The sequence below is a fragment of the Lithobates pipiens genome, unplaced genomic scaffold (assembly GCF_037356315.1).
Source record: "Lithobates pipiens isolate NorthernLeopardFrog02 unplaced genomic scaffold, aLitPip1_a1.2 Scaffold_18, whole genome shotgun sequence".
NCBI lineage: Eukaryota > Metazoa > Chordata > Amphibia > Anura > Ranidae > Lithobates > Lithobates pipiens.
The window spans coordinates 69,737,326-69,761,636 of record NW_027507758.1 but is presented as its reverse complement, the minus strand read 5'-3'; the positions used below and the strand labels follow the sequence as shown (position 1 = coordinate 69,761,636).

The following is a 24,311-nucleotide window of genomic DNA, read 5'->3' as shown; positions in this document are numbered from 1 at the left end:
ATTATTATTATTATTTTTGTTATTATTATTATACTTATTATTATGCATTGATCAATACTATTATCAGTGCTGTAAAAAAAATCCCTTTATTCCATGCCTGCGACCTATACAAGATATTTTCTTCCTAGCCCTCCATATTTCCCCCCTTGCCATCCCACAGCCTTGTATTAAATTGTCATTGTCTTGAAGTACATGGAAGAGAAATTAATTCCTATCCTAGACATGCTCTGACAGTAAAATATTTAGCCTCTCTGCCTCCAGTCCTGCTTTATGTGTGTGTTTGATAGTGTAGGAGTGACACCCTTAGTCCCAGCAGCCTGACACATAGAACTAGTCATTACATCTTCTTTCCTTTCCAACTTGTCCTATGTGTGTGTGTGTGTCTGATACCCACAGATCGCTCTGTCCTCCTCCGGACATATATGCATCTCCGCCGTGTGTGTTTGTGTGTGTATAGACCTCTTACACCTTGATGTCACATCTGTGGTTGTGGAAGTATGTGAGACTAGAGTGCAGTAACTACATTGAAATTGTGTACATGACTGTATGTGTGTTTATGTACAGGGTAAAAAAAAAAATGCAGACTTTTTTTTTCCACTAACATCCTGTAATAAATAAATTATTATTGCATTATTTGCTTATAAAATATACCATTTTAAATAGATATAAATTTATACACCCTAATATTAGGTATACCTATTCATTTATATGCATGCTTAATAGATAGCGCATATGATTTACATGCTTTATACTGTTTATTTTCTCACTAATCAATGGTGGAAATGTTTTGCTTTGGTATTTTTTTGTAAAGCATTTCCCCCAGACAACTGATAAATTCTTTTATCTTTATCTTAGGGAAATGGTATATGTACACAGACATGCTGTTAATGTGAGGACGAACACTTTTTCAGAAAATAAAACCTTACCTTCATGGTAGGAATATATATTTTTTGACTTTTTTTCTGTATGTGATGCCTTTTCAATTTTCATGTGTTTTTTTTTGTGTTTTATATTTTTCCATTGTTAATATTATTATTATTATTATTTCTATGACCACCACCACCACTATTACTAACAATACTGCTAATCTTTGGCAAAGCAACACTGTATCTCATTGCATACTCATTGTTTTACTTATATGCCTCAGTATATTTTGACTCCATGTATCATGTTTCGTTCAATAGAATTATATACATAAAACATGTATTTCTAGTCACTTAGAGACAGCATCATTTTTTTTTAAACCTTAATTTTTGTAAACATTTACGTTTTTGTATCATTCAAAAACATGTAGATTTTCTGACAACTTTGTTTTCATTAAATTTCAAATATATATATATATATATATATATATATATATATATATATATATATATATATATATATATATATATATACATGCCATAAGTGTGGAAGATAGCTACCGCTAGTATGTATATTCAGTGGCTTGCTGACAACAATCTCTTCCGTAATCTACTGTCATAGTCTATAACCTAAGATAACTGGGGTATTATGCTGTGTTTGGTACAGCACACTGCCCATTACACTGTAGTTACGTACTGTAGTAGAAAATACAGTTATAGCTGTTTTTTAAAATTAACCTAAGCATTATTTAAATCTAAATTCCTTCATGTTATATAGAGGAAGTACATTTACATATAATACTTAAAAAAAAAAATAGAAACATACACATAGTATTTTTTATTTTTTTTGCATGTATGCATATGTTAGTATCTACTTGCATTATTCAACTTCTGTTATGTCTATTTGAGCTTTGCTATTTGATCATTATTGGTAATCCTGTTTTCTTTCATTTTTTTATTACTGCTCTTTTCCCAGTTTACTTTTGAGTAAATACAGTTATCAAAGAAAGGTGTATATTACATGGAAAGGATGCCCAGTCCATGTACCACATTGAGTTAGTATGTTGGGCTTTTATTAAATAGAGAATCATTTTTCCCAAATCGAATAAGCCTTGTATAGTGTAATAATAGGGTCAAGCAGGTGGTATTGTTATTTTTTTTCCTCTCCGAGCAATGTGTTTCAGAGACAATTTAAAGAGTTCACTTATTTAGTAGAACTAATTCTAACAAATGCCTTTATGTTTTTATTTTTAACCAAACGTCCAACCATTTAAATTTAAAATGAAAACTTTGCAAGTTATTTTTGAAATATGTGTTAGTTTATTTTTGAAGAAGCTAGAATGCTTTTATGAAGCTGTATATGAAGGTGTTATTATATTATACATTTCGGTAGAATACTGTGAATCAATTTAGTTCACATTTACCTTCTTAATGGGTCAAAACATCAGGGGTTGCCAATGATGGGCATAATGTCTTAGTGAGCAGCACTGACATCTGTGTAAAACCTGAGATGGTTGAGTTATTGTCAAGAAGATTCAATCAACATTGTAAAAAAAAAAAAGGGGAAGAAAAAAATTGACATACACAAGGCATCATTTTTCTATCAGCGCAGAGTTTATGGATGTAAGGTTTGGCCTTACTTAAAAAAAAAACAGGAATCCTCTTATACATACTAATCTCTTTTTTTTTTTTTTTTTTTAATAATCTAATTAATAGAATATTTCGAACACTCTGAATTAAGACCTTATTTTTCTTGTGAAAAAGTCATATGACCTTTTCCATTGTAGCTAATTGACTCCTATCATGCGTTGACAGCGAATAACAGAGATCAAAATCATATATCTATTAATTACTAAAAATAGTATAAAACAATTGAAGAACCCTCCTTTTCTGTTTGGTAAAGATAATGTAATTCCTTTATCAGTAACAACTTTGATATGCACACTTCTAGGGTTCTGAGCGACTGTTTTTCTACAATAGTTTATAAAAAAAAAAACAAGAGAGAGAAGGTACCAGCTCAATTACGAATAACAGAATTGTCTGCACACTAAATAGGCCTGTTATATTTTCCCTTGTCAGCCCTTCAAAAGAGGGTGCCCATCTGTTAGTAGCACTTGTGTTTCCCATGTAATGAAGTGTGAAAATGTAAACTAGACAGGACTCTTTTTCAAATTGTCAGTTGGAAATAAAAAAAAGAAAGTTTGATGGGTTTTATCATATTGCTGCAGCATTGAAAAGTAGGTGACTTGGTCGAGGAAAAATATGTTACGTGGCAAGATATTTAGTGCATTTTTTTGCAGTAGACGGTAGACAAAATCAACTTTTTAAAACAAAAGAGTTATCGAAAAGGGAATCCAAGTTTATATAGGGGATTATAGCTTATGTGACCATTTCTTTGTTGTATATATACGCACAAACACGCACATGCATTAAGTAAAAGTTATGTTCAGGTTATTAAACTAGTAATCACGTACATGCGTTTGTAAAGTCTGAATCACATATAAAAAAAAAGCCAAATTAAAATCTTATATGTTCTATTAAATAATGTAGGTACAGGTATTCTAGTAAGATTCTTAAGAATTAAAATACATTTTTTTATCAATATAAAATTAATGCTACGATGATTCTTGCCATTGTTGCCCCAGGGGTGTTGCTGGTCCTTACTATATCTTAACTATCCTCTTGTAAGCACAGAACATTGTGGGGCTGTATGTTTAATGTAAACCCAAGGCATTCAAGATGTCATTTAACATGTCAACAGAATTCAGTAACTAGTAAATACACGGAAGGCCCTTTTTATCTGTTTTGATAAAGAAGGGGTATACAAATTCTGATTGACAACACAAAATAAAATAAATTTCCATGACTATTTTATTTAAAAAAAAATGTTTATATATAAATAGACAGGGAGAGAAAGAGAGTGGAGAGCCATACAAGAAAAAAGTTAGAGAATAAGACTGGAGAGCATGTTTATATAACTATATCGTCTCATATCTTGGGACGTCAGACAACATCACCAGTCCTGCTCCCATGAGCAATCAGAGAGGTTAAGTAGGAATCCCTAATAACTGGATGAAGACTTCACAGCACCAAATTATTATTCTGCTATCAGAAAGGGACTGAGCTCAGGTGGTGCCGGGTCATATTAGAGGGCCAATCACTGGATTACATTAGTTCGAATGACACCTGTCCCATGCATCATGTAGCCATTATGTCACAGATGCTGAAACAAGAATCGACCAAGATGTAGAGACTGAAATGTTGCTTGACGTTGGTGGTACCACTCCATCAACAAAGAACTGGCTATAGTCCACTGTTAATAGATTAAAAGCAGTTAGCTAACTGAAATCATATGTGAGCAGCTTCACTCATAGGAGAGAAAAGAAAAGTATAGGGCTCCTGCACTGAAAATCTGCAGTAGAGGCCCACAATACATTGCATAGCCAAACAAATTAGAAAAAATTCACTGCATTAACTTTGCTGTCAGAAGGTCAGAGCAAAGCAGTCGTGCATTTCAAGCTGAAAATACAATAACCCCTTCAGTGCCAGAGGTGCGTGTGATGCATAACATTTACTGTAAAACCAATTCATTAGTCTCACGTTGAAAACATTTGTCTTGAGGTCATGAATAGGGCACGTGACTGCCAATTCTCATTCATTGTGCTGGTGCACTACCTGAGATCCTTAGTTTATTTGCCTAAGCGATGGGCTCCATTAACAGAACAGGGCTTGAAGCTATTTTAGACCTAAGCTACAACCAAGCTAGTAATTTTTTTTTAAAAGGAACACTAAAATGTATTAATTCATTGCCTTAAAATACAATTGCTTATTCTACTTTTCAGGAGGGTTGATTGAGTATGTGTGTCATCTGCTTTACAGTCTGTTTTAAATACACTTTCTGATTTTGTAGATCGTTCGTAACCATTTAGTGTAAATGGCCGTTGTTCCAAATTTTATCCCCAAAAAAGTTTTGATCATTGATAAATTTAGTAATTCTGGTAGCGGCAGTCCCTTCAAAATTAGGTTTACGTGTTGACGCTTTGATAGAAATGGTCCTAAACATTAAGATAATTACCTTATTCATTTCATAATAAAGGAATAAAATAATTCAGTTCATGCTGCGGTGTGACTTTTCAAAGATAAAATGATCGAAGATGTCTTCTTGACCTAGCAGCCCCAACAAAAACATGTTTTATAATTAAATATTAAAATATAATACAGACATATTTTTTAATGTATTAGCCTAAAACACTACCACATCTAGTGTAAATTGAGCTCCATCTTTTTTATAATTTGTCCCAACATTCTTGTGAAAAATACACAATGCAGGTCAAGCCTAAAATATAGACTCTCGACTGACTGTCAATGTATATGGAAATGTCATAACCTTGTTGACCTTTAACCTGTAACAATAATACACCATAGGATTGATCTTTCTCCCCATAGACTACATCACTCTTGGTATTTTTATGATGATACGCTGTTCTCAAATCTAGTTCAAGTATTTATTCTAAGGGTATGAATAACTGTCAATGTAACATTTGCTAATATTTGAAGATTTGGAAGTTTTTCCTAAGTTTTTTTTTTACTTTTTTTTTTTGCGGACATTTTTTAATACATTTCTCTTAGTAATATAACCCAACTCTAAAATTTTTATGGTAAGGTAAAGTAAAATTATTCAAGCTTTGTTTGTACAGTAATACTGAGCATCAGACATGTTACAGATAATGTCAACTAACAAGTCATCTTACTGCTGTGCGCAGAAACATAAAAGACCAGTGTTATTTAGCAGTTTTGTTCCGGGAGAGTAGCTGTGAACAGAATGTGAAAACATGTCACATTCTGTAATCTAACTGGCAATAACAAGGAATCTTCATAAGACTGCTCAAAAACCATAAGCCTTTAGAAAAGCGACGATTTTATTTTATTTTTTTCTTTATAGGCGAAAAACTGACTCTTGATTTAATAACCCAATACCATATGCAATTCCACAAGCTTTTTTTTTATTAACAGTTTATTTCTCAATTATTACATCATTATGATAAAAATAACTTTTACTATATATTTTATGTGCCGTGTGCTTTGTTTATTAACATAAAAACAAGACTAGAAAGAGCTAGATGTAAATAAAGAGAAAGTCAAGGAACGTGATCATTCCAGTTAGAAGAATTTGGAGTACAAATACAATGATATGTTCACAAAACAGTACAGCCTACATTGTGTAGGCCTTTCAATCAGAGCGTTACATGTAATAGTTAACAGAAGAGATAAAAATAAATCAATCCAAATGAAAATGTAGCAGTAAACATATTCACAAAACTTATGCCGGGGCCAGATATTGCATATAAATGATTATGGAATAAAACAACCAAAAAGTTTCAAACACTCACGAGTGAAAGAGACCTATGGCGATAGGAGAACTACTCAACTAACACATTTTACCTTTGTTTAATAGAAATGAAAAAAAATTGAACTAAAGTCCAAACATATAGGGTCGTATTTATAAAGCATTGGATTTGATATTCACCAAACATTCACTGCAGGTGGATTGTTCAGATGCATGTGTTTTAAGTGACAGTGATTGATTCACCTCCAGTAATTGTTCGGTGAAATTCACATTTACTGCGCTATAAATATGCCCCATGTGTATATAATTTTATAACATAATTAATAAACACCTTTATTTAAAATGAGGTATAACGTGTAGGGAAGCCTATTAAACCTAAATGAGGTATTTGGCCGTGCTTTATTCCACCAATATTTAATGCCCTGTATAAGAAGTTGGAGTAAATAGAGGATATTTTTTTTTGTGGTGGTTGTTTTTCTGTACTTAGAGAGTCCGGTGTTGTTCAACGTAGAGCCAGTAGTTTGTATTATCACAAGTTTATGCTGCTGATTTCATTCTAGGTATGATTGTGTATAAATACAGTTAGTTAGTCAGGTTTATCTGATAGCCTAGCACAGAAAGAGAGAAGCCGAACAAACTGTTTTTCAGTAAATTCACTGTTCATACACCTGATAAGATTGAAAGAGCTTTCGAAACGCTGATATGCTTTGAATAAGAAAAGAATAATCAGTTTTACTGGCACCGTCTTATCTGGAATGCAGTTAAATGCCAATGCTTTTACATTAACAGAAGTGAATGTTTCAGGCTGACGGTCTTTTCTTGAAGTTAGAGACTAATATCTTTTTGTGAAGCACAATTATGAATGCTGGGATAGATTACCTGACTTAAAATAACACGTCATATGCAGAGATCACATTAAAAAAAGAGATGAGACCAGTGCTTCTCCATCCAATGTGTTTGGTTAGGTTATTGCAGAGAACGTGGCAAAAAGTTTAATTGACAAAAAATGCGTATGACTTTACAATAGTAGGAGAATGTGAGATTGGTGTGTCATCATCCTTTATGTTGATACCAAGAGGCAGTCTACAATAAGACTCCCACATCTGAAGCCATGGGACAGTGGCTAATCATTAAAAACTATGCTATAGAAGTCTTACGAAATAAAAATTTAGATGGCAATTATTCTAAACAAGAATCAACAGACTTTCAAATGTATTAGAATGCCAAAATATCCGCTTAATGTCTTCTCCATTATGTAACCACGCAGCAAATGGGCCACAGTGAACAAAATCTTTTTAAGAAATTCAGCTGCGTTTACAAAAGCAAGCATAATTGTAAAATTTGGCAGTCATTGCTGCAACGTAGCCTGACCAACCACTTGCTGTGTCAGTTGCGCCGGGTGCTGTGTTCCCGCCACAGCCCAGTGTGCTGCAGTGCAGGTTTTTAGGTCAGCCGTTTCCATTGCAGTGACTATCCGCCTTTATTAAAAGCGGTTTCAACTTTTTTCAATTTGTCTTTTTTAGAATTGATGACATACATTATTTAGTCATGGGTGTGTTTCATAAATTTACTTCTTTAATTCCCTTTCATAGGAATATGCAATGCTCACAATAGAATTGTACTTTTTTAGGCATTACAATTGTAAAGGATCTCAGATCCTTAAACTTGAGTTATCTTATATCAAATAAGGTCTGTTTAAGTTCTGAAATGTACATGAAAATATGTGTATATGTTGAGAGGACTTAGCTCTTATATTTCTATTTGCTATCGGTGGCCAGTTTGGTTGAGCTAGATTAGCTATCTTTATTCATTAGAATTGTTAACAGAAAATGTAGAGATTATTAGGATACATATTAAGGATATAATCCAAAACAAACCTCTGAATACTTTTTCATTATGCATAGGTTTTTTTTTTTTTTCATTGTTGTTAGTAGCTAATGTTTGTAAGCTTACTGGAATTTTTTTATGACAGGATGGAAAGCTTATGTGTGGTCATCAGGCAGTTGTCCTGTAGGAAATAGAAACAAGCCGACCACACACGCTATACTTCCAGTTGGCAGGTCCCACCATGTTTGGAGGAAGACTGAGACTATTTGTTATAGCCCATCATTCTCGTTGATATATCTGCCCTTCTATAGCCAGCTTTCACAATATTTCAGCTATCCACAAACCACCGACATAATCAAGTCAAAGTTATAATTGAATTTTACAGTAGCCAACTGTCAAGTTGTGAACAACAGCAGTTTCCATTGAACTTATCCCAAACTAAGTAGAGACATGGCTAAGTTGACTTGTGCTCTTCATTCAGTCACGTTGAGTAACATCTTATTTAAAATCTTGATGCCTCTTGGAAGGGGTTAACAAGTTTTGAGAGTTTTTCAACTCGTAGCTGCTTGTATTCCCTTTTTCCCTTACTTACTCTTTGTTCCCGTTCCTCTCTGTCGCTTTTCTCATTTTTCTTCATTTTATGCTTGGAAGTGGCTGTTGCATTCTGATTTGATAAATGATAGTGTAAAAAGTATTTTGATTGATTTTGGATTAGTATTGATTGCTCTTGATTAGATCACTGACACCCTGGAATCAATACGATTCGATAAGCCATTGAGCCTCTTTCCAGCCCTCTCAGGCAACCAGGGGAATACAAGAAAACTGAATGGTCAAAGATGATAAATTGACCAAATGTCAGTCTTAAAAAATACTTTATTTTTAAGTGTGGAGACAATCACACAGTTGGGTCTGTAACAATTTGAAACTACAGACCATTTAATTATTGGCAGAAAGAATTTCCAGAGCCCTATTTAAAACTTCTCAACTGTGACCAAACAGGTCAACTATATGTACAGTTTTGCTGATGAGTAGTTTAAAGTAGATGTAAATACGACCACTAAAATCTCATATACGCTTTAATATGGTAATGTTATTTCAAAAGTAATTTTCAATATTTTCGAATCTGCAGCTTTCATTTAAATACTACATGGTAATCCTTTTATGAAGGTCCTTTTCAGGCACTGTAAGTGTAAGGTGACAACGCTCTGTTCCCTTATACTATCTCCAAGTTTTTCTGATTAGTTGTCACCCTTTCACATGAGCTTCCAATGGAAACGAGTAACCTTTTTAACAAACATTGTGCAGGCATGGTTCACTGTTGCTACCATCAGGAAACCCACTCTAGGATATGTCATGCAGCCATTGCTGGAATGAAAGTAGACATGGAATGTTTGTAAAGAGGTTGCAGGAGATCAGCAACACTAAATGAAAAAAAAAAAAAGATAGCAGTAGGTATGTTATTAAAAAGTGGAAATTGTTTATGATTCAGAGTACTGTAGTAAATGAAATCTCAATAATTTAGGGGTTACATCTACTGCCTCTATTGCTGATAGTGTGATGCTTCTGTAAGACCGTGGTGCTTTCATTAGGACTTCTGAGGAGAGATTGTAGAAATCAATGGTTTTACCACTAAAGACTCAGATATACAGGAAATTGTCAGTGGTGAGTAATTTAGTCAACCATTGCCTGCCTCGCCCTCCAAAATTTTACATATATATTTTTTGAAATATTATATATATAATATAATATTAGGATATCTAATTTTGTATTCGTTATTTAAAGACAGAAAATAATTCATTGTTTTATTTGTGAGGAAGCAAACTCGGAAGAGCAGTGATGAAGAATTAATTTTATTTTAATTCTTAATGAGTAAAAAAAATGGCAAAAAAAAATGGCAAAAAAAAATGGCAAAAAAAAATGAATGATTTTTAAAGAGACACTGGCACTTTGCCCATTTCTGTGAAAAGCCCCTCAATCCACTGATACTCATCTCTTTAGTGACCTACGTCTGCTTCTTCCTCTACCTCACCCACTGCAAAATACCTAGTGCTTCCAGGTATGAGGGAGTGTATGACCTCCTCCCATGTGAAAGTGCTTGGGTCTAAACAACTCATGACGAATGGATAGATGTCGCAACTTCTTCTAAGCTCCAACCCCAGACAATATTAGATATTTTGTTACTGACTGTAACAGAGAATGGAGCTGCGGCAGATCACTGGATTGGTGTGTATCAGTGGGTCAGCGGAGGGCCTTTCTACAAGCACTGCCATTTTGGAGTGTACAGGCAAAGTGATAGTGTCTCTATAACACAAAATATACAAATGGGTGTCAATGGAATATATGCGGTAAGGTCTCCTGGATTGCATTTCTTGGTTATTGGATGAAATTTTCACCAAAAACAACATACAAATAGAGTGTGTATGTTGTTCGTGTGCATGGATTTTCTCCCACAGGTCTAAGATCCCCCCCCCCCCCCCAAAACTACATACTGGTAGATTAAATAGCATCCTTTGTAATCCGGCCCTTTTTTGTGAAACTTCAGAATTAACATTAGATTGAAAGTTCCTGGAGAGGCTGGAGAGGCTGTATTGCTCACTGTGCCCTGTAATCTACATCAACAATATATGAATAAGTAAAAAACAAACAAAAAATTCCATAGAATTTCCATGACTCAATGTTCATTAATAAGACTTGGGTGAGAAAAAAAATAATCTGTTCATATACAGGCATTTTTTTTAGCTGTAAAGTTATTTATATACCTTTTGTTGTTACTAGTTATGGGATTACAAATGCTGTTTGGCATTCCCGTCCCTTTCCTAACTCACCATGGTGCCCCATAATGTTTTTCTTTGGCCTGGTTGGATGATGATTAATCCAATTTTATTAGTGCAACACAGGACAAATTCTGCGTGGCTGTGAATAATTTGAACTAGTCCTATTGAATGTATGTTGCAGTTTTAACTGTGTGGAAGCCAAATACTACAGTATAATGTGTTTGCCAACCTCTGAGTCCAAAAAGGTTAAATTACTTCAATGTTTAGGAGGGTTTTTCTGTTTTCATATTTAATTTTGGTAGAATCATTTAGTTCATTTGGTCTGGGTTTTAATGAAATAAAGTTGTCTGATATTTTTAAGCAATTTTACTATGGTGGGGTCTTCCTTAGTTTAAAAAGCTTTTCAGTTATGCACAAGATGGTCTATAAGCAGGGCTAGATTTATAAGTCTTGCCCCCCTAAACTAATTGTTGTGTGCCAAACCTCCTACCCAAGTCAATAGGCTATCATTATTATGACACTAATAGAATGTGATGTCATGGCTTGGTGAAGCTAGGGGTAGAGAGCCTGAAAGAGGTAGGCCCAATCTGTGCTGCACACATAGAATTGATCCATATGGGAGTAGGGCAAACTCCCAACCATCACCCTGCTTGCTAAATGTTTGGTTTAGTTCAAACTATAAAGGGACAGCAACAATGAGGACTTGACAGTTTGTGCCAGATGTCAGGATAGAGCCAGATCATCCACAACACAACCTATGCAGAAGCCTGGGGCCTGATTGATGTCCAGAAGGAATGGCCTAGTCTTCACACTCCTGCAATAATCCAGAGGCACAGTGCAATTGTTCAAAGCTGTGCACCTACCTCACTTCATGGGGTGTATATGCTTGTAGACAGGTGGTGCCCATTGGTGCAATGCCAGTACAAAAAACAAATGTGGGATGATTGTCCTTTGTCTTTGCAGTCTAATCAATGGCAATAAAAGGTATGGGTGGTTTGGAAGGAACAAAGCTGCTACCTTGCTTCAGAACCCTATTTTACACGAAAGCATCTCTGGGTCAGGAGACTAGAATCAGCAGCAGTCTAGAATCTTTTATTATGAATGTGTTACGCAGACACATGGACCTATGTTTGCTGTATTGAAATTCAGTCCAGACTATGAGATTTTTGAAGATGATCTATGAGCATATTTCTAATAGTTACTGTACACTTATTGCCCAGGCTGACAGACATTTTTTGAAAGCTGGTAGCTAAGGTGTAACTACACTTGTTGCAACTAGTTTTAGGTATCTGGGATACATTTCCAACAAGAACACTGTTGACACGAAGTTTGCTTGACTTCCTTGGTTTGTTTGGGATTTGTTGAATGATCCAATTTCCCTTCAGTGTTCAAAACTTTACTAAAACATTATTCAGCTTCCAACTAAAAAATTGTGCTTGTTTGTGTCTTTTTGATTGTGCCAGGGATATTAGCTTGCAAACTGCAGCAGAGAAAGAACCGATACAGTATAGACAATATGAGTGTTTTATTTTATGCTATTGGCAGTTTTAAAAAAAAAATGTTTTTTTGTCTGTTGGATGCAGATCTGTCCACTGTCTAATGTATGTGTCTGGATTTTGTTCATCAAGGCAATAACAAGTATACGTTGTAGTTCCTTTGCTTAGCAAGGGAGTGCAGGGAAGCCTGACAATTAATAAAGGTGTCAGACATAGGTCTACTTTTCCATTAAGCTGGAATATCCCTTTAATCTCTCTTCTTTGTTCCCTGAGCTTGAATATATTGTGCACACACAGGCACATACACACACACACACACACGCACACACACACACACACACACACATCAATATTAGCCTTACTTGCCCTCTCAAAGTAGTTTTCTGATCTCACTGTCCCATTGTGTGTAAATCCTACTAAATTTATTTCATCACCCCACAGGGATGGCCACTTCTCCCTCTTGGCAGTCATTAACCCACTGTTTTGGTCACTGATTCTGTAAGAGTCTGTAGGTGGAAAGTGTTCTCATCTGGAACTAAATTCTGCATATTTATATTTTTAAAAGGAGAGAAAATTGTCTGTGCTATGAAACAGTGCAGGGCCTGAAAACCTCCACGACAAGATTTATGGTACACTGCTTTCACTAACACCCACTCCATGTCAAACCCATTGAAGACACTTGATTACCTTCTACAGCTGAACCCCAGGCATCCACCTTTATTTACAGCGTCTTTAAAATATTGTTCACAGAACATCTTGGTTTATAAAGGCAAAATGTCTGGGCAGCAAAAGTGACTTCACATAGCTAAATCTCACCCATGCAATGTCTACGGAATGCTTTGGCAATAAAGATATATTCTTGGTTTGTTATCTAAGGGGCGCTTATAGCAGATGTAAAAAAAGCAGATTAAAACAATGTAGAGACACATTTACTTTTCAAATTCATTCTGTCTTTCTCACTGATCGGCAAATCTGAGACGTGTCTATGTTCCATGAAACTGGAGGAAAGAAAACAAGCTCAAATTCATTGCCTTTACCAACTATTTAGGTTTTCCCATTCATTTTATGGAAATATTAAACAATAATTAGTATTTTTTGCAATAGGCAACGACTCTGTTGTTTTGCTCATTCTTTGTTCTCCAGTTGTTATGAATCCCGATAGCTCTAATTGTACAGCAGGATGCTGTTTAGAGTCTGGAGGTGGCTGCATACACAGAAACTTTATTTCATTGTAATAGGTGCCTGGACTCTGGCACTAAGTATTATTATTTGTTACACGTACTGATATAACACCGACAATTTACATAGTGCTTTACATATATGTTGTACATTCACATCAGTGCCTGCCATTAAGGAGCTTACAATCTAAGGTCCCTAACTCACATTCATACATGCTTAGGCCAATTTAGACAAGATCCAGTTAACCTACCAGAATGTCTTTAGAGTTTGGGAGGAAAGCACAGTACCTGGAGAAAACCCACGCAGGCACAGGGAGAACATGCAAACTACAGGCAGGTTGTGCCATGGTTGGGATTGGAACTGATGGCCCTAGTGCTGCCAGGCGGAAATGCTAACCACTGTCATTGCCGGCTTTTAGAAATTCCATAGTTACAAGAAACATCAAAACAAATTACATAGAGATGCTACTACTGCCTCTACCTCTAATTTTATCACTGGGTGTTGTTCATAAAGTCACGCCTATAATTCACATACACTGTATATAGCTCTGGCCCTGGCAAGGAAATCCTTGCCTTTTTTGCTCTGTATAACTGGACATTTTAATGTTACGGTTTCACACTATTTTGTATCTTTCAATTTCTCTTCCATCCATTCATCCATCTCTCATCTAGCTGGCTATTAAGACACTACAGGTTCACTAGTGCTAGAAATTTGATAAAGTTTATGTATTTTGTGAATGCATGTTCAACTGGAGATACATCTACTGTTGCTGAGCATTGCTATATAGTAGTGGCATAGCTTGACACACTTAGACCACTGCGAGTTATGAAACAGGACCTCCCCTAAACTAAAATCCCAATACCATTGCTCTAGATTAAAATCCCTAATCGTCATTACACTTTTAACAGCTATCCCCTTGCTTACTGTACCAAAAACCTCCAACCCTGGTAAGTCTCCTTCTTCACCTAACCCACTCCTATACCTACTATATCTTGTACAGTATGTCCCCTTTTCCCCAGGAGGATTGACTAGCCACATACTTGCTCAAAGTGATAGCAATGAAGAGGGCATTTGGATTTTGCTAGATTGACTGTATGGGTCCTTAGGAGCGTTATTATCCCTGTTTCTACATCAGTGCTATGTCTAGGTAGTAGAAATGTATGGTGAATCCTCTTGCACATTAGTATTCATTACAACTGTCATTTGCGCTTTCTCCTGTGTTTACTAACAACACCTAATCAGATTTAAGGGAGTTGAGCTAAACCCCAACCTTTAAGTATAATGAGTAATTGTAAAACTCTATAATTAATTTTTAAAATTGTCAACCTGGGGCGGTATCATGTAATCATGTATCAGCTGAACCTGTGACATATACGCATACATTCAAACTAAATTTCCTGGTGATTAATAATAGTAATATTCTGAAGCTTGGAGTGGGGGTTGAGGATAGAGTGACCTTAATGCACAACCTCCATGCAAATCAGAGAAGGGCTGATCCATTGTGGTACTACAAACCCTGGCAGTCCTCAGTCTGATGTGCAGTGACACCAGAAATGGTATGATTAGCATAGTTCTTTTTGCCATGTCACCAACCCAATGACAGACAAACAATGGGTGGGCTTTCCAGCAGAAGCCACCCTAACCAAGTTAAATTGTGATCATTTCTGGCTTCACGCATTCAAAAATTCAAATTTTTCTTGAATTTCCACCACTGGGACTTTGAAAATAAAAATACTGGTTAGTTTGATTATTACTCCTTCAGTAAACTGGCCTTTTGATACTACGAACGTCACCAATCAAAAACCCACACAAGCATTACATCTAAAAATATGTTTTTTTTTAAATGGCAAAGACAAACTCCCTGCCAGAACATTGTTTAAAATCTGAATATTCACATGTCCTATTGCTGCACAGTAAACAATATTTAAACCGGCTGCTTGTTTGTTTAGAATGAGCCTTTCAGCAAATCCGATGCAGATGTAGGAGGACCAGTCCAGAATTCACTGTTCAGAAATGGAATGCTGTCAACTCCTTTTATTTTGGTTTCTGTTTGATGGTGTATTTTTTTTTTTTCAGGAATACCTTTACAGCCTATTAACGAACAGGTCTTGTGTACATGTAAACAGTGACACGTAGAGTGCACTTCAGGAGGGGTTCTCGGAGCCTGGTTGGGGAGTTAACAGTGTATGTATAAAGAGTGCCCCTGTGATTCCAGGGCAGACGGTAGTGCTGCAAGAACTGCAAGCCATAAGCCAGCCAGCAGCAGGTGTGAACTACATAAAACAGGATTAAGAGAGTGCCAGAGTGTACACTAAAAACAGAAACCACACGCCCATATTGCCCCATCTTCAAAGAGCCGGGAGTCAGAAGTCAGTGGCAGCCTTGCATTCCCTGTTTACTAAACAGCACTCAGTTCGCTGTGCAAACTGATCTGATCAGCTGCGACAAGCTTAACCCTTCATTATAGACAGTCAGAGGCAAACTCCTTTAAATAGGATGCGTAACAAGCTTGGATCATTCGCACTTCATTTTCTTTGTGATAACATCTTGTTGGATACATGCCAAAATGATATTTTCCTAGAAATTAGCAGCAGGTTTCCAAAATTGAGCAATACAAAAAAAATATGGAAAATACTTTTTTCTTTTTTCTCTAAAAGTGGCACTGTTTGTCCCATTTTATTGTCCAATTGTGGATGTCATGCCATTAGCACTGTATGCTTAGAGCCCAGTGATATCATACTTTTTTGGCTGCCTAAGTGCCACCCCTATTAATTGGTTAACCAGAGTATTGGCAATGGATGCATTGTACCAGCGTATATGATGTGATGTCATGGAAATCATATCTGGTGTGGGCACAGAATTGGGTGGGTGAATTCTGGGAAACATAGTCCCAGGATGCCAGCTACATTACAGGTTGTAAGCTGATGATGCTCTTCCCCAAAACTGCATGATTTAAAAAGGAACTCCAGCCAACCTCCCCATTTTTTTTTTTGCCCCGCTGACCTGATGGTGGTATCTGCTGATTTCACATACTCACCCATTCAGTGGATCCAGCGTTTACCCGCTGAGATCCTCTCATGCCCAGCCATAGCTCCGTCCCGTGCCTCCATGTTCTCTCTGATGTCATCGAAAGGCCCGCCAGCTCTTCTAGGTTCAGCAGGCGGGCCCCTTGATGACCCACCTATAGGCCCGCACTCTCCTCCTGTTCTTCAATGAAAGGCTATGCCTCCTGCGATATGTGACATACATATCCTGGGCTGGGAGGCACAGGGACAGTATGTGCGTCATTCACCTAAAGCGAGTGACATGCATGGGGAGAAAGGGCGGACTTTCAATTAAAAAAAAGACGCAAACAATAGAAAAAAAAAGCCCTATTCACTTAAAAAATAGAACATAAGGTATTTGTAATGCTTTTTTAATATCTATACACAAAGGTTTTGCTTTTCATTTCTATTTTAAACTGCATGGGTTGTTTTACAAGGTGATTGTTTACAATCACTTTAACGCAATAGACCTGTACTTTGCTTTTTTCAAGACACACATGTGGGTTCACACACGAGTGTTATGTTGTGTTAAAAGTATGTGTGTTGAGGTACATTGGCAAGGCCTTTTGGTGTGTTATTAGTAAAAATTAGCAACACAAAACACCAATCTTTGGATCATGCCCTTCAGTAAAACATGCATTACTACAGTGCACAGATCTGAATAGAGCTTAAAGGCGCAAAGGATTATTTATTAATCAATATGGTTAATAGAATAAGTAAAACATACAATAAAGTAACAAAGTTTTATGGGAAGGTTGAAGATTATTTGTGCATTAGTGTTTATTTCAAAATTGTATCTACTTCTCTGTCTATCTCCCATATTTGAAATATAGGATGACCTGCATAATGCATTGTAACATGGGTTTGTTTATTCTTGAAGCCATTGCATAATTATGCCATTTCAGAGTTACAAAGTTGCTTTTAGCTGTTCTTGGTCTGATAGCGATAGCTCTCAATAAAGCAACTGATGGAAGCTGTACTCAGTAGGGCTGCCTGTCAGCTTCCGATGATGTCAAGTGACTGATGTCATCTTACCTGTCAGGGTCACAAGTGCATCTGTCACTGGGATGCACAGAACGGCTAAATAAAGGCCGAGTCCAGGACCTAAATATAGTATCGGCAGGCTGAAAGAGACAACGGTAACCTGAGCCGACAGATGATGATTGTTTTTCTTGGCTTTCTAATTTAAGGTTCGTTCAGCTGTGTGTAGATATTGTAACTATTAAAGTGTATTTGTCACGAAAAAATTAATCAGAATTTACAGAGTATCACATAGTTGTGTAGGAACAATGGCCATAGTTGTCTGATCCATGTACCTGTACGTAGCTGCACTTCTCCTATTCTACTTGTGAAAATTAAACTTAAGCTATGAGAAAAAGCATAGCTTAAGATGCCCAAAGACTCTATGGTCCAGCCACCCTCCAGCACCTCTGACACATGGGGTTGTTTACTAAATGCAAATAGACTGTGCACTTTGCAAGTGCAGTTGTTTCAGAGCTTAGTAAATGAGGTAAAGCTTCACTTTGCAAAGAATACCCAATCACATGCAAGGAGATTTTTAAAAACTGCATTTTTGCTTGCACATGATTGGATGATGTAAGTCAGCAGAGCTATTGCTCATTCACTAATCTCTGGAGCAACTGTACTTTGCAAAGTGCACAGTCTATTTGCCTTTAGTAAAACAACTCCTCTGTGTTTCCATAAACACAAAATCTTGGCTTGACTGATTGTTTGTTTCTGTTATGGCGAAGACAGGGGGCTATTGCTTATCTAGGAGGAGGAAAATAGAACTAGAATCAAGCAATTAGCCTATTGTGTCAGTAGGCAGCTCAAGATTGTGCATAAATCATGCAAAATTTGGTACAACCTACCAATGATAAAATTCTAGCTACAAAAAATAAAAAATCAGTAGCAAAAATTAGCACTTCTGCCTTGCAGCACTAAGGTTCTTGGTTCGCATCCTGACTAGGACATTACCTGCAAGGAGTTTACATGTTCTCCCCGTGTTTATGTAGGTTTCCTCCCATACTCCATAGATAAGCGTGTAGGTTGTGTCCTGTGTAATTTGGCCCTAGTATTTGAGGTAGGGACCTTAGATTGTAAGCTCCTTCAGGGCAGGAATAGATGTATTTGTACTATATTTAAAGCACTGCATAAATTGTGCTAAGTAAAGAACTGTAAAACGTGCCTACTTGTGTAATCCAATGGCATGTTTCAGAGTACATTGTTCATTCACATTTGTTACAATAATGCAAAGATATGAAATCTTCATGGAACCTTAGGAATGAACATCCTGAGTCTTAAAGTGGATCTTGCTAGAAAGGTCTACTTTTTTGTAGCGCCCCCCAACCCACTTACTTTTGGCTTCCGTCAAGCGTGTGTTCTTGTGGAACCCTGGGAATTCCAAATCTCACAAAATGTCACCCCTGCATAATGTTGCATTACCAGGATCCAAGGAAAAGGTCCAGTGACCTCATCTATGTCTACAGGAAAACAGGGTGTAAAAGGTGAGTATTTATATATATGTCATACATTTTTTTGTTATCTTTAAGTTAGCTTTTCTTAAGGATGTCAAAAGAAACAGACCTATTTTCATGCAACGTCTACTTTAATCCAACAGTGTCACAAAATCAGTCACTGGAATATATGAAATGACGTCCTTCACTACGTAATATGTGATTATGTCATTGTGTATGATCCAGTAATAATGACAATTGTGTTTATGCCATCAGGATCATATGACTGATATCATATCTAGATATCATTCACTGCCATGACATAACTACGTGGCTTGTTCAGGAAGGCAAAGAGCAGTGAGATGTGCAAAGTGCAGTAAACGCAGAGGGACCCCTCCATTAGTGATTTCTCATTAGTTGTTAGGGGTTGATTTGCTTTGCTCATCGCCCAATGCCTAAGTGAGCAAGCCCATATACACCTCAGGCATATATGCCATTGGTGGGCAGTTTGTCAAATAAATTCAGCATCTGTTAAGGCAACTTTGCTCAATGACTAAATGTATTTAGCCACAAAAAATGCATTTCTGACATTCAACAGCTCCAGCAATGCAGTACTTCTGAGCTGCTGGATGCGTAGGGTTAGCTTGTCTTTTTTTTTGGTAAAGGTGACTTGAGTTTTTGTAAGGTGACCATCCGGATTAATGTGCAGCGTTGGCTTATTACTGATGGGCTACAGCTGAAAAATCCCTTTGGACACAGCGCAGACCAGTCACATGACATCCTAAATGGATGCTGCGGTCTTGGGGTTGTGAAATGACTGCTCTTCCAGCCTTAGGGCAAACGCCTTTCTCACTCCAAACTCATATCTATACACACTGTAATGCTCATTTTAATGACACATCTGGGAAAATAGCTGCAGCTAGCTGTTTAATTTCCGCAAGTGTTTGCATCTTGCTGTTACTGTATGTCACATGGACAAAAGGCTTACTAGATACAAGAATGGCAAAACTTCCTATCTGCCCTTGTAAGCTCACCGCCTGCTTTCTGTCAAGGAGTCAGCTGCAGGAAACCGCTCCCCGTCATTCTCAATGTCTGTATTTATATATTTGTGAATGTTTTGCTAGCTATTTTGTATGAAGCAAGCCTACAGTTATATGTAGGTAGGGGTGAATCCTGAGAATATAGGGGGCAGGACAAGGGGAAGACAAGAAAAGTAGCAAGGGCAAACTACACATTGGTCTTTGATCGATGGAGTCCTCTAGAATCTGAGTTCTTTAAACAGCTCAAGCTAACATATTTAATTAGATCAGAGTGAACTTCCAATGGCTAGTGTGTTCGGAACCCAGAGTAAAAAATGCCAGGTGTCCTCTCCAGGCAAACATTCAGTGAAGATCAGCACAAACATATAGCTTTAGCATGATTCCAACCCTGGTATACATTTTGAACTAACTTCTGTGAGGTTTTTGTACTAAGAAATGCATTGATGTATTTCAGCCTATTTATAGTACATAGTTTTCTTTCTATCTTGAAGAGAGCAGGCAGAGACCAGTGTGGGAATGTGATTGTGCATGAAATAAGCAAGGCCACGCAGAAGCCTGCTGCTTCACTGTCCAACTTTCTTGTTGCCTTAGTTTGTTGCTACTGAAAATATTCATTAAATAAAGGTAATCCCCTTTCTGATAAATACACGTGGTATTACATCAATTTAAAGTTATAAAATAACATTATCAGAAGCACACATTTCTTTTTTACTTTATCAGATGACCGTGTCTATAGAAGTGCATGGTTGTAAAACTTTTGAAGAAAATAAGTACCGTATATACTCGAGTATAGGCCGACCCGAATATAAGCCGAGGCCCCCAATTTACCCCCAAAAAACTGGAAAAAATTATTGACTCGTGTATAAGCCGAGGGTGAGACATGCCTGTCCATCCCTGTGTGTCCGTCCATCCCTGTGGGTCCATCCATCCCTGTGTGTGTGTCCATCCATCCCTGTGTGTGTCCATGCATCCGTGTGTGTGTGTGTGTGTGTGTGTGTGTGTGTGTCCATGCATCCGTGTGTGTGTGTGTGTGTGTGTGTGTGTGTGTGTCCATGCATCCGTGTGTGTGTGTGTGTCCATCCATCCCTGTGTGTGTGTGTGTGTGTGTGTGTGTCCATGCATCCGTGTGTGTGTGTGTCCGTCCATCCATCCCTGTGTGTGTGTGTGTGTGTGTGTGTGTGTGTGTGTGTGTGTGTCCGTGCAGCCTACCTGTGTCCAGCCTGCCTGTGTCCGTCCAGCCTGTGTCCGTCCAGCCTGTGTCCGTCCAGCCTGTGTCCGTCCAGCCTGCGTCCGGTCCGGCCCGTCCCGGCCCGGCCCGGCCCGGCCCGTCCCGTCCCGTCCCGGCCCGTCCCGAGCCGAGCCTCCGTCCTTCAGCTCTTCGTCGGCGGCCATTCTAGGATTCAAAAGCCGCGCCTCCGTCGGTGATAGGCGGAACACTCAATTTCCCACTGACTGCTGGGAAATTGAGTGTTCCGCCTATCGGATGTCCGTGATAGGCGGAACACTCAATTTCCCAGCAGTCAGTGGTCCGCCTATCACGGACGTCCGCTCATCATCATACTACGGACGAGGATGAGAGGATGTCCGTGATAGGCGGAACACAGACTGCTGGGAAATTCAGTGTTCCGCCTATCACCGACGGAGGCGCGGCCTTTGAATCCTAGAATGGCCGCTGTCTGTCTGCTCGACACGCTGATCGGGCAGACAGACAGCGATGACTCGAGTATAAGCCGAGGGGGGCACTTTCAGCCTCAAAAAAGAGGCTGAAAATCTCGGCTTATACTCGAGTATATACGGTAGCAAACATTAAATAATGAAATACACTAGCTGATCATAATACCATACCTATTCAATATATTGGATATATATTAAATATATTATATCATATTTTTATATATATATAGAGAGAGAGAGAGAGAGAGAGAGAGTTTCCTGGAAACTACAGGCCTGTCAGTCTAACATCGATAGTATGTATAGCACTGAGGACGATAAGGGTCTACATACATGAATTTGCTGATGAAAACAGGATCATTAGTAGTAATCAGCATGGGTTTATGAAAGCTTGTTTTGGCCAAATCAATCTATTACCATTCTATGATGAACTGAGCTGCCATCTAGATAAAAGTAGACCCGTGAATGTGGTATATCTGGATTTTGCAAAAGCATTTGATACAGCCCTCATAGATGCTTAATTTACAAACTGATATCTGTAGGCATGGATCATAGGGTTTGTTCATGGATAGAAAAATGGTTACAAGGGCTCGCCCAAAGGGTGATGATAAATATTGTGTACTCAGACTGATCTGTAATGGTAAGTGGGGTACCCGCAGGCTCTATCCCAGGACCAATTCTGTTTAACGTATTCAAAAATGATATAGAGGTTGGTATAAATAGTTCTATTTCAGTTTTTGCTGATGACACAAAATTATTAGGGCGATAACTTCACAGCATGATATAGAAACTTTACAAGACGACCTGACTAAAATAATGGGGTGGGCAACTACATGGCAAATTAGGTTGAATTTTGAAAAATTTAAATAAATGCACTTGGGGATAAAAATAAAAATGCAATTTACTCACTAGGGAGACAAATTCTGAGGGAATCCAAGATGGAGAAAGATCTGGAGTCCTAACTGAAGATAGACTAAGCAATAGCATGCAATGTCAAGCTGCAGCAAGCAAAGCTAGCAGGCTATTAGCATGCATTAAAAAGGGAATATACTCCAGAGATAACACAATAATCCTGCCACTTAATAAAACTCCCATACGGCCACATCTGGGGTATCCTGTCCAGTGCTGGCCACCAAACCTCAGGAAGGATGTGCTGGAACTTGAGAGAGTCCAGAGAAGGGCAACAAAATTAATAAGGGGACTGAAGGACTCCAATTATGAAAAACGACTACAAGCACTAAACGTACTCTTCCTGTACAAGAGACATGATAGCGATATATAAATACTTCAATGGTGATCCCAGCGTAGGTAGGAAACTATTCAATCTCAGGGAGTGTAAGAAGACACAGGTCCACACAATGAGATTGGAGGAGAAGCTGCTAAACCTTAAGCTGTTTAGAGGTTTTTTTCTACTATCAGGGCGGTTTGGATGTGGAACTCTCTTCCACAGTCGGTGGTGTCAGCAGGAAGTATTAATAGTTTTAAAAGATTTTTTGACGTGCATCTTAGTGAACACAATATGTAGAGGGATAAGGGAAATGATCATCGACATGAACACACATACATACCAAGTGCACAGGTTGAACTAGATAGACTAGTGTTTTTATTCAACCTTACCAACTATATATTTATAACATTTAACACATTCAAAAAATATTTTAAAAGATAATATCTGGTCACTCCTCTTGCTACAGTGTTTTAAGTGTTACAAGAAACAGAGCACTTTTATTTGGACTGTATAGATGGTGATTCTAAGTAGATCCAAATGTGAGTGGATTCTTACCGATTCTGTCACCGGCAATTGATTGCCCTTGACCGAACCTCTAGTATGGCATTGTCCTAAAGGGGATAGAAGCTAAAGGCAAAGACTTCTAGCTAGTGATCAGTGTCATTTATCAGTGATCACATAGCAACCCAATGTTACAGAAATGCAGCATAAGCATAAAAATCTTATGAGGGTAGGTAGAACTGTAAAGCTGCCTGGGAAATAAAAATGTGAACAAAACAAAAAAAAATTCAAGTAAGGTAAGATCAATTCTGTAATATTGCCCTTGTCATGAAGGAGTTAACAGGGTAACCAAATTAAGGCATGCAAATAGGCAAAAAAAATAATAATAATATATATATATATATATATATATATATATATATATATATATATATATATATATATATATATATATATATATATATATATATAATTTTTTTTTTTTTTTTTTTTTTTTTAAAGTCAGTGTGTTTCCTTGTATTTGTTTTTAAGTAACTCAATTCCCCATATGACTTTTTGAGCAAACTTGCCCATAGTGTTTCAATCGCTCCCAGTTTCCCATCGTCTGACAAAATAAAAAAAAGAGCATCAACGGTGACACAACTAATCAGCATTCGAGGGGTTATCTGAAGCACAGTGCGTGCTTTGTGCTATACATCTCTGCGGCCGCACGCTGCTCTCTGCTACTGTGACAAGAGAGTGTACCTGGAAGACAAGGCCCTCCAAGCTGAGGCAGCTAGCATCAGACGGGGCGCTCTGCCATCTGTCCCACCTGCTGCACTCCTGTCCATCTGCTATCTGCAATAGCTCATTGCAGACTTCCACACAAGAGCACTTGGTCTGGAA

General features: G+C 37.5%; 1 protein-coding gene across 7 annotated transcripts in view; it reads left to right on the top strand.

Annotated features, from left to right (window-relative positions):
- Positions 1-24,311, top strand: part of ESRRG (estrogen related receptor gamma) — a 1,080,228-nt gene that overhangs the window by 814,806 nt on the left and 241,111 nt on the right. For 5 of the 7 annotated variants that reach the window (XM_077485771.1, XM_077485770.1, XM_077485772.1 and 2 more), the window contains one exon: positions 856-933. The exons of the other annotated variants lie outside the window; for them this stretch is intronic. In XM_077485771.1, coding sequence (XP_077341897.1) covers positions 860-933 — 74 coding nt within the window. In that variant the 5' untranslated portion in view covers positions 856-859. The remainder of the gene's footprint in view (positions 1-855; positions 934-24,311) is intronic. 7 annotated transcript variants of the gene reach the window in all.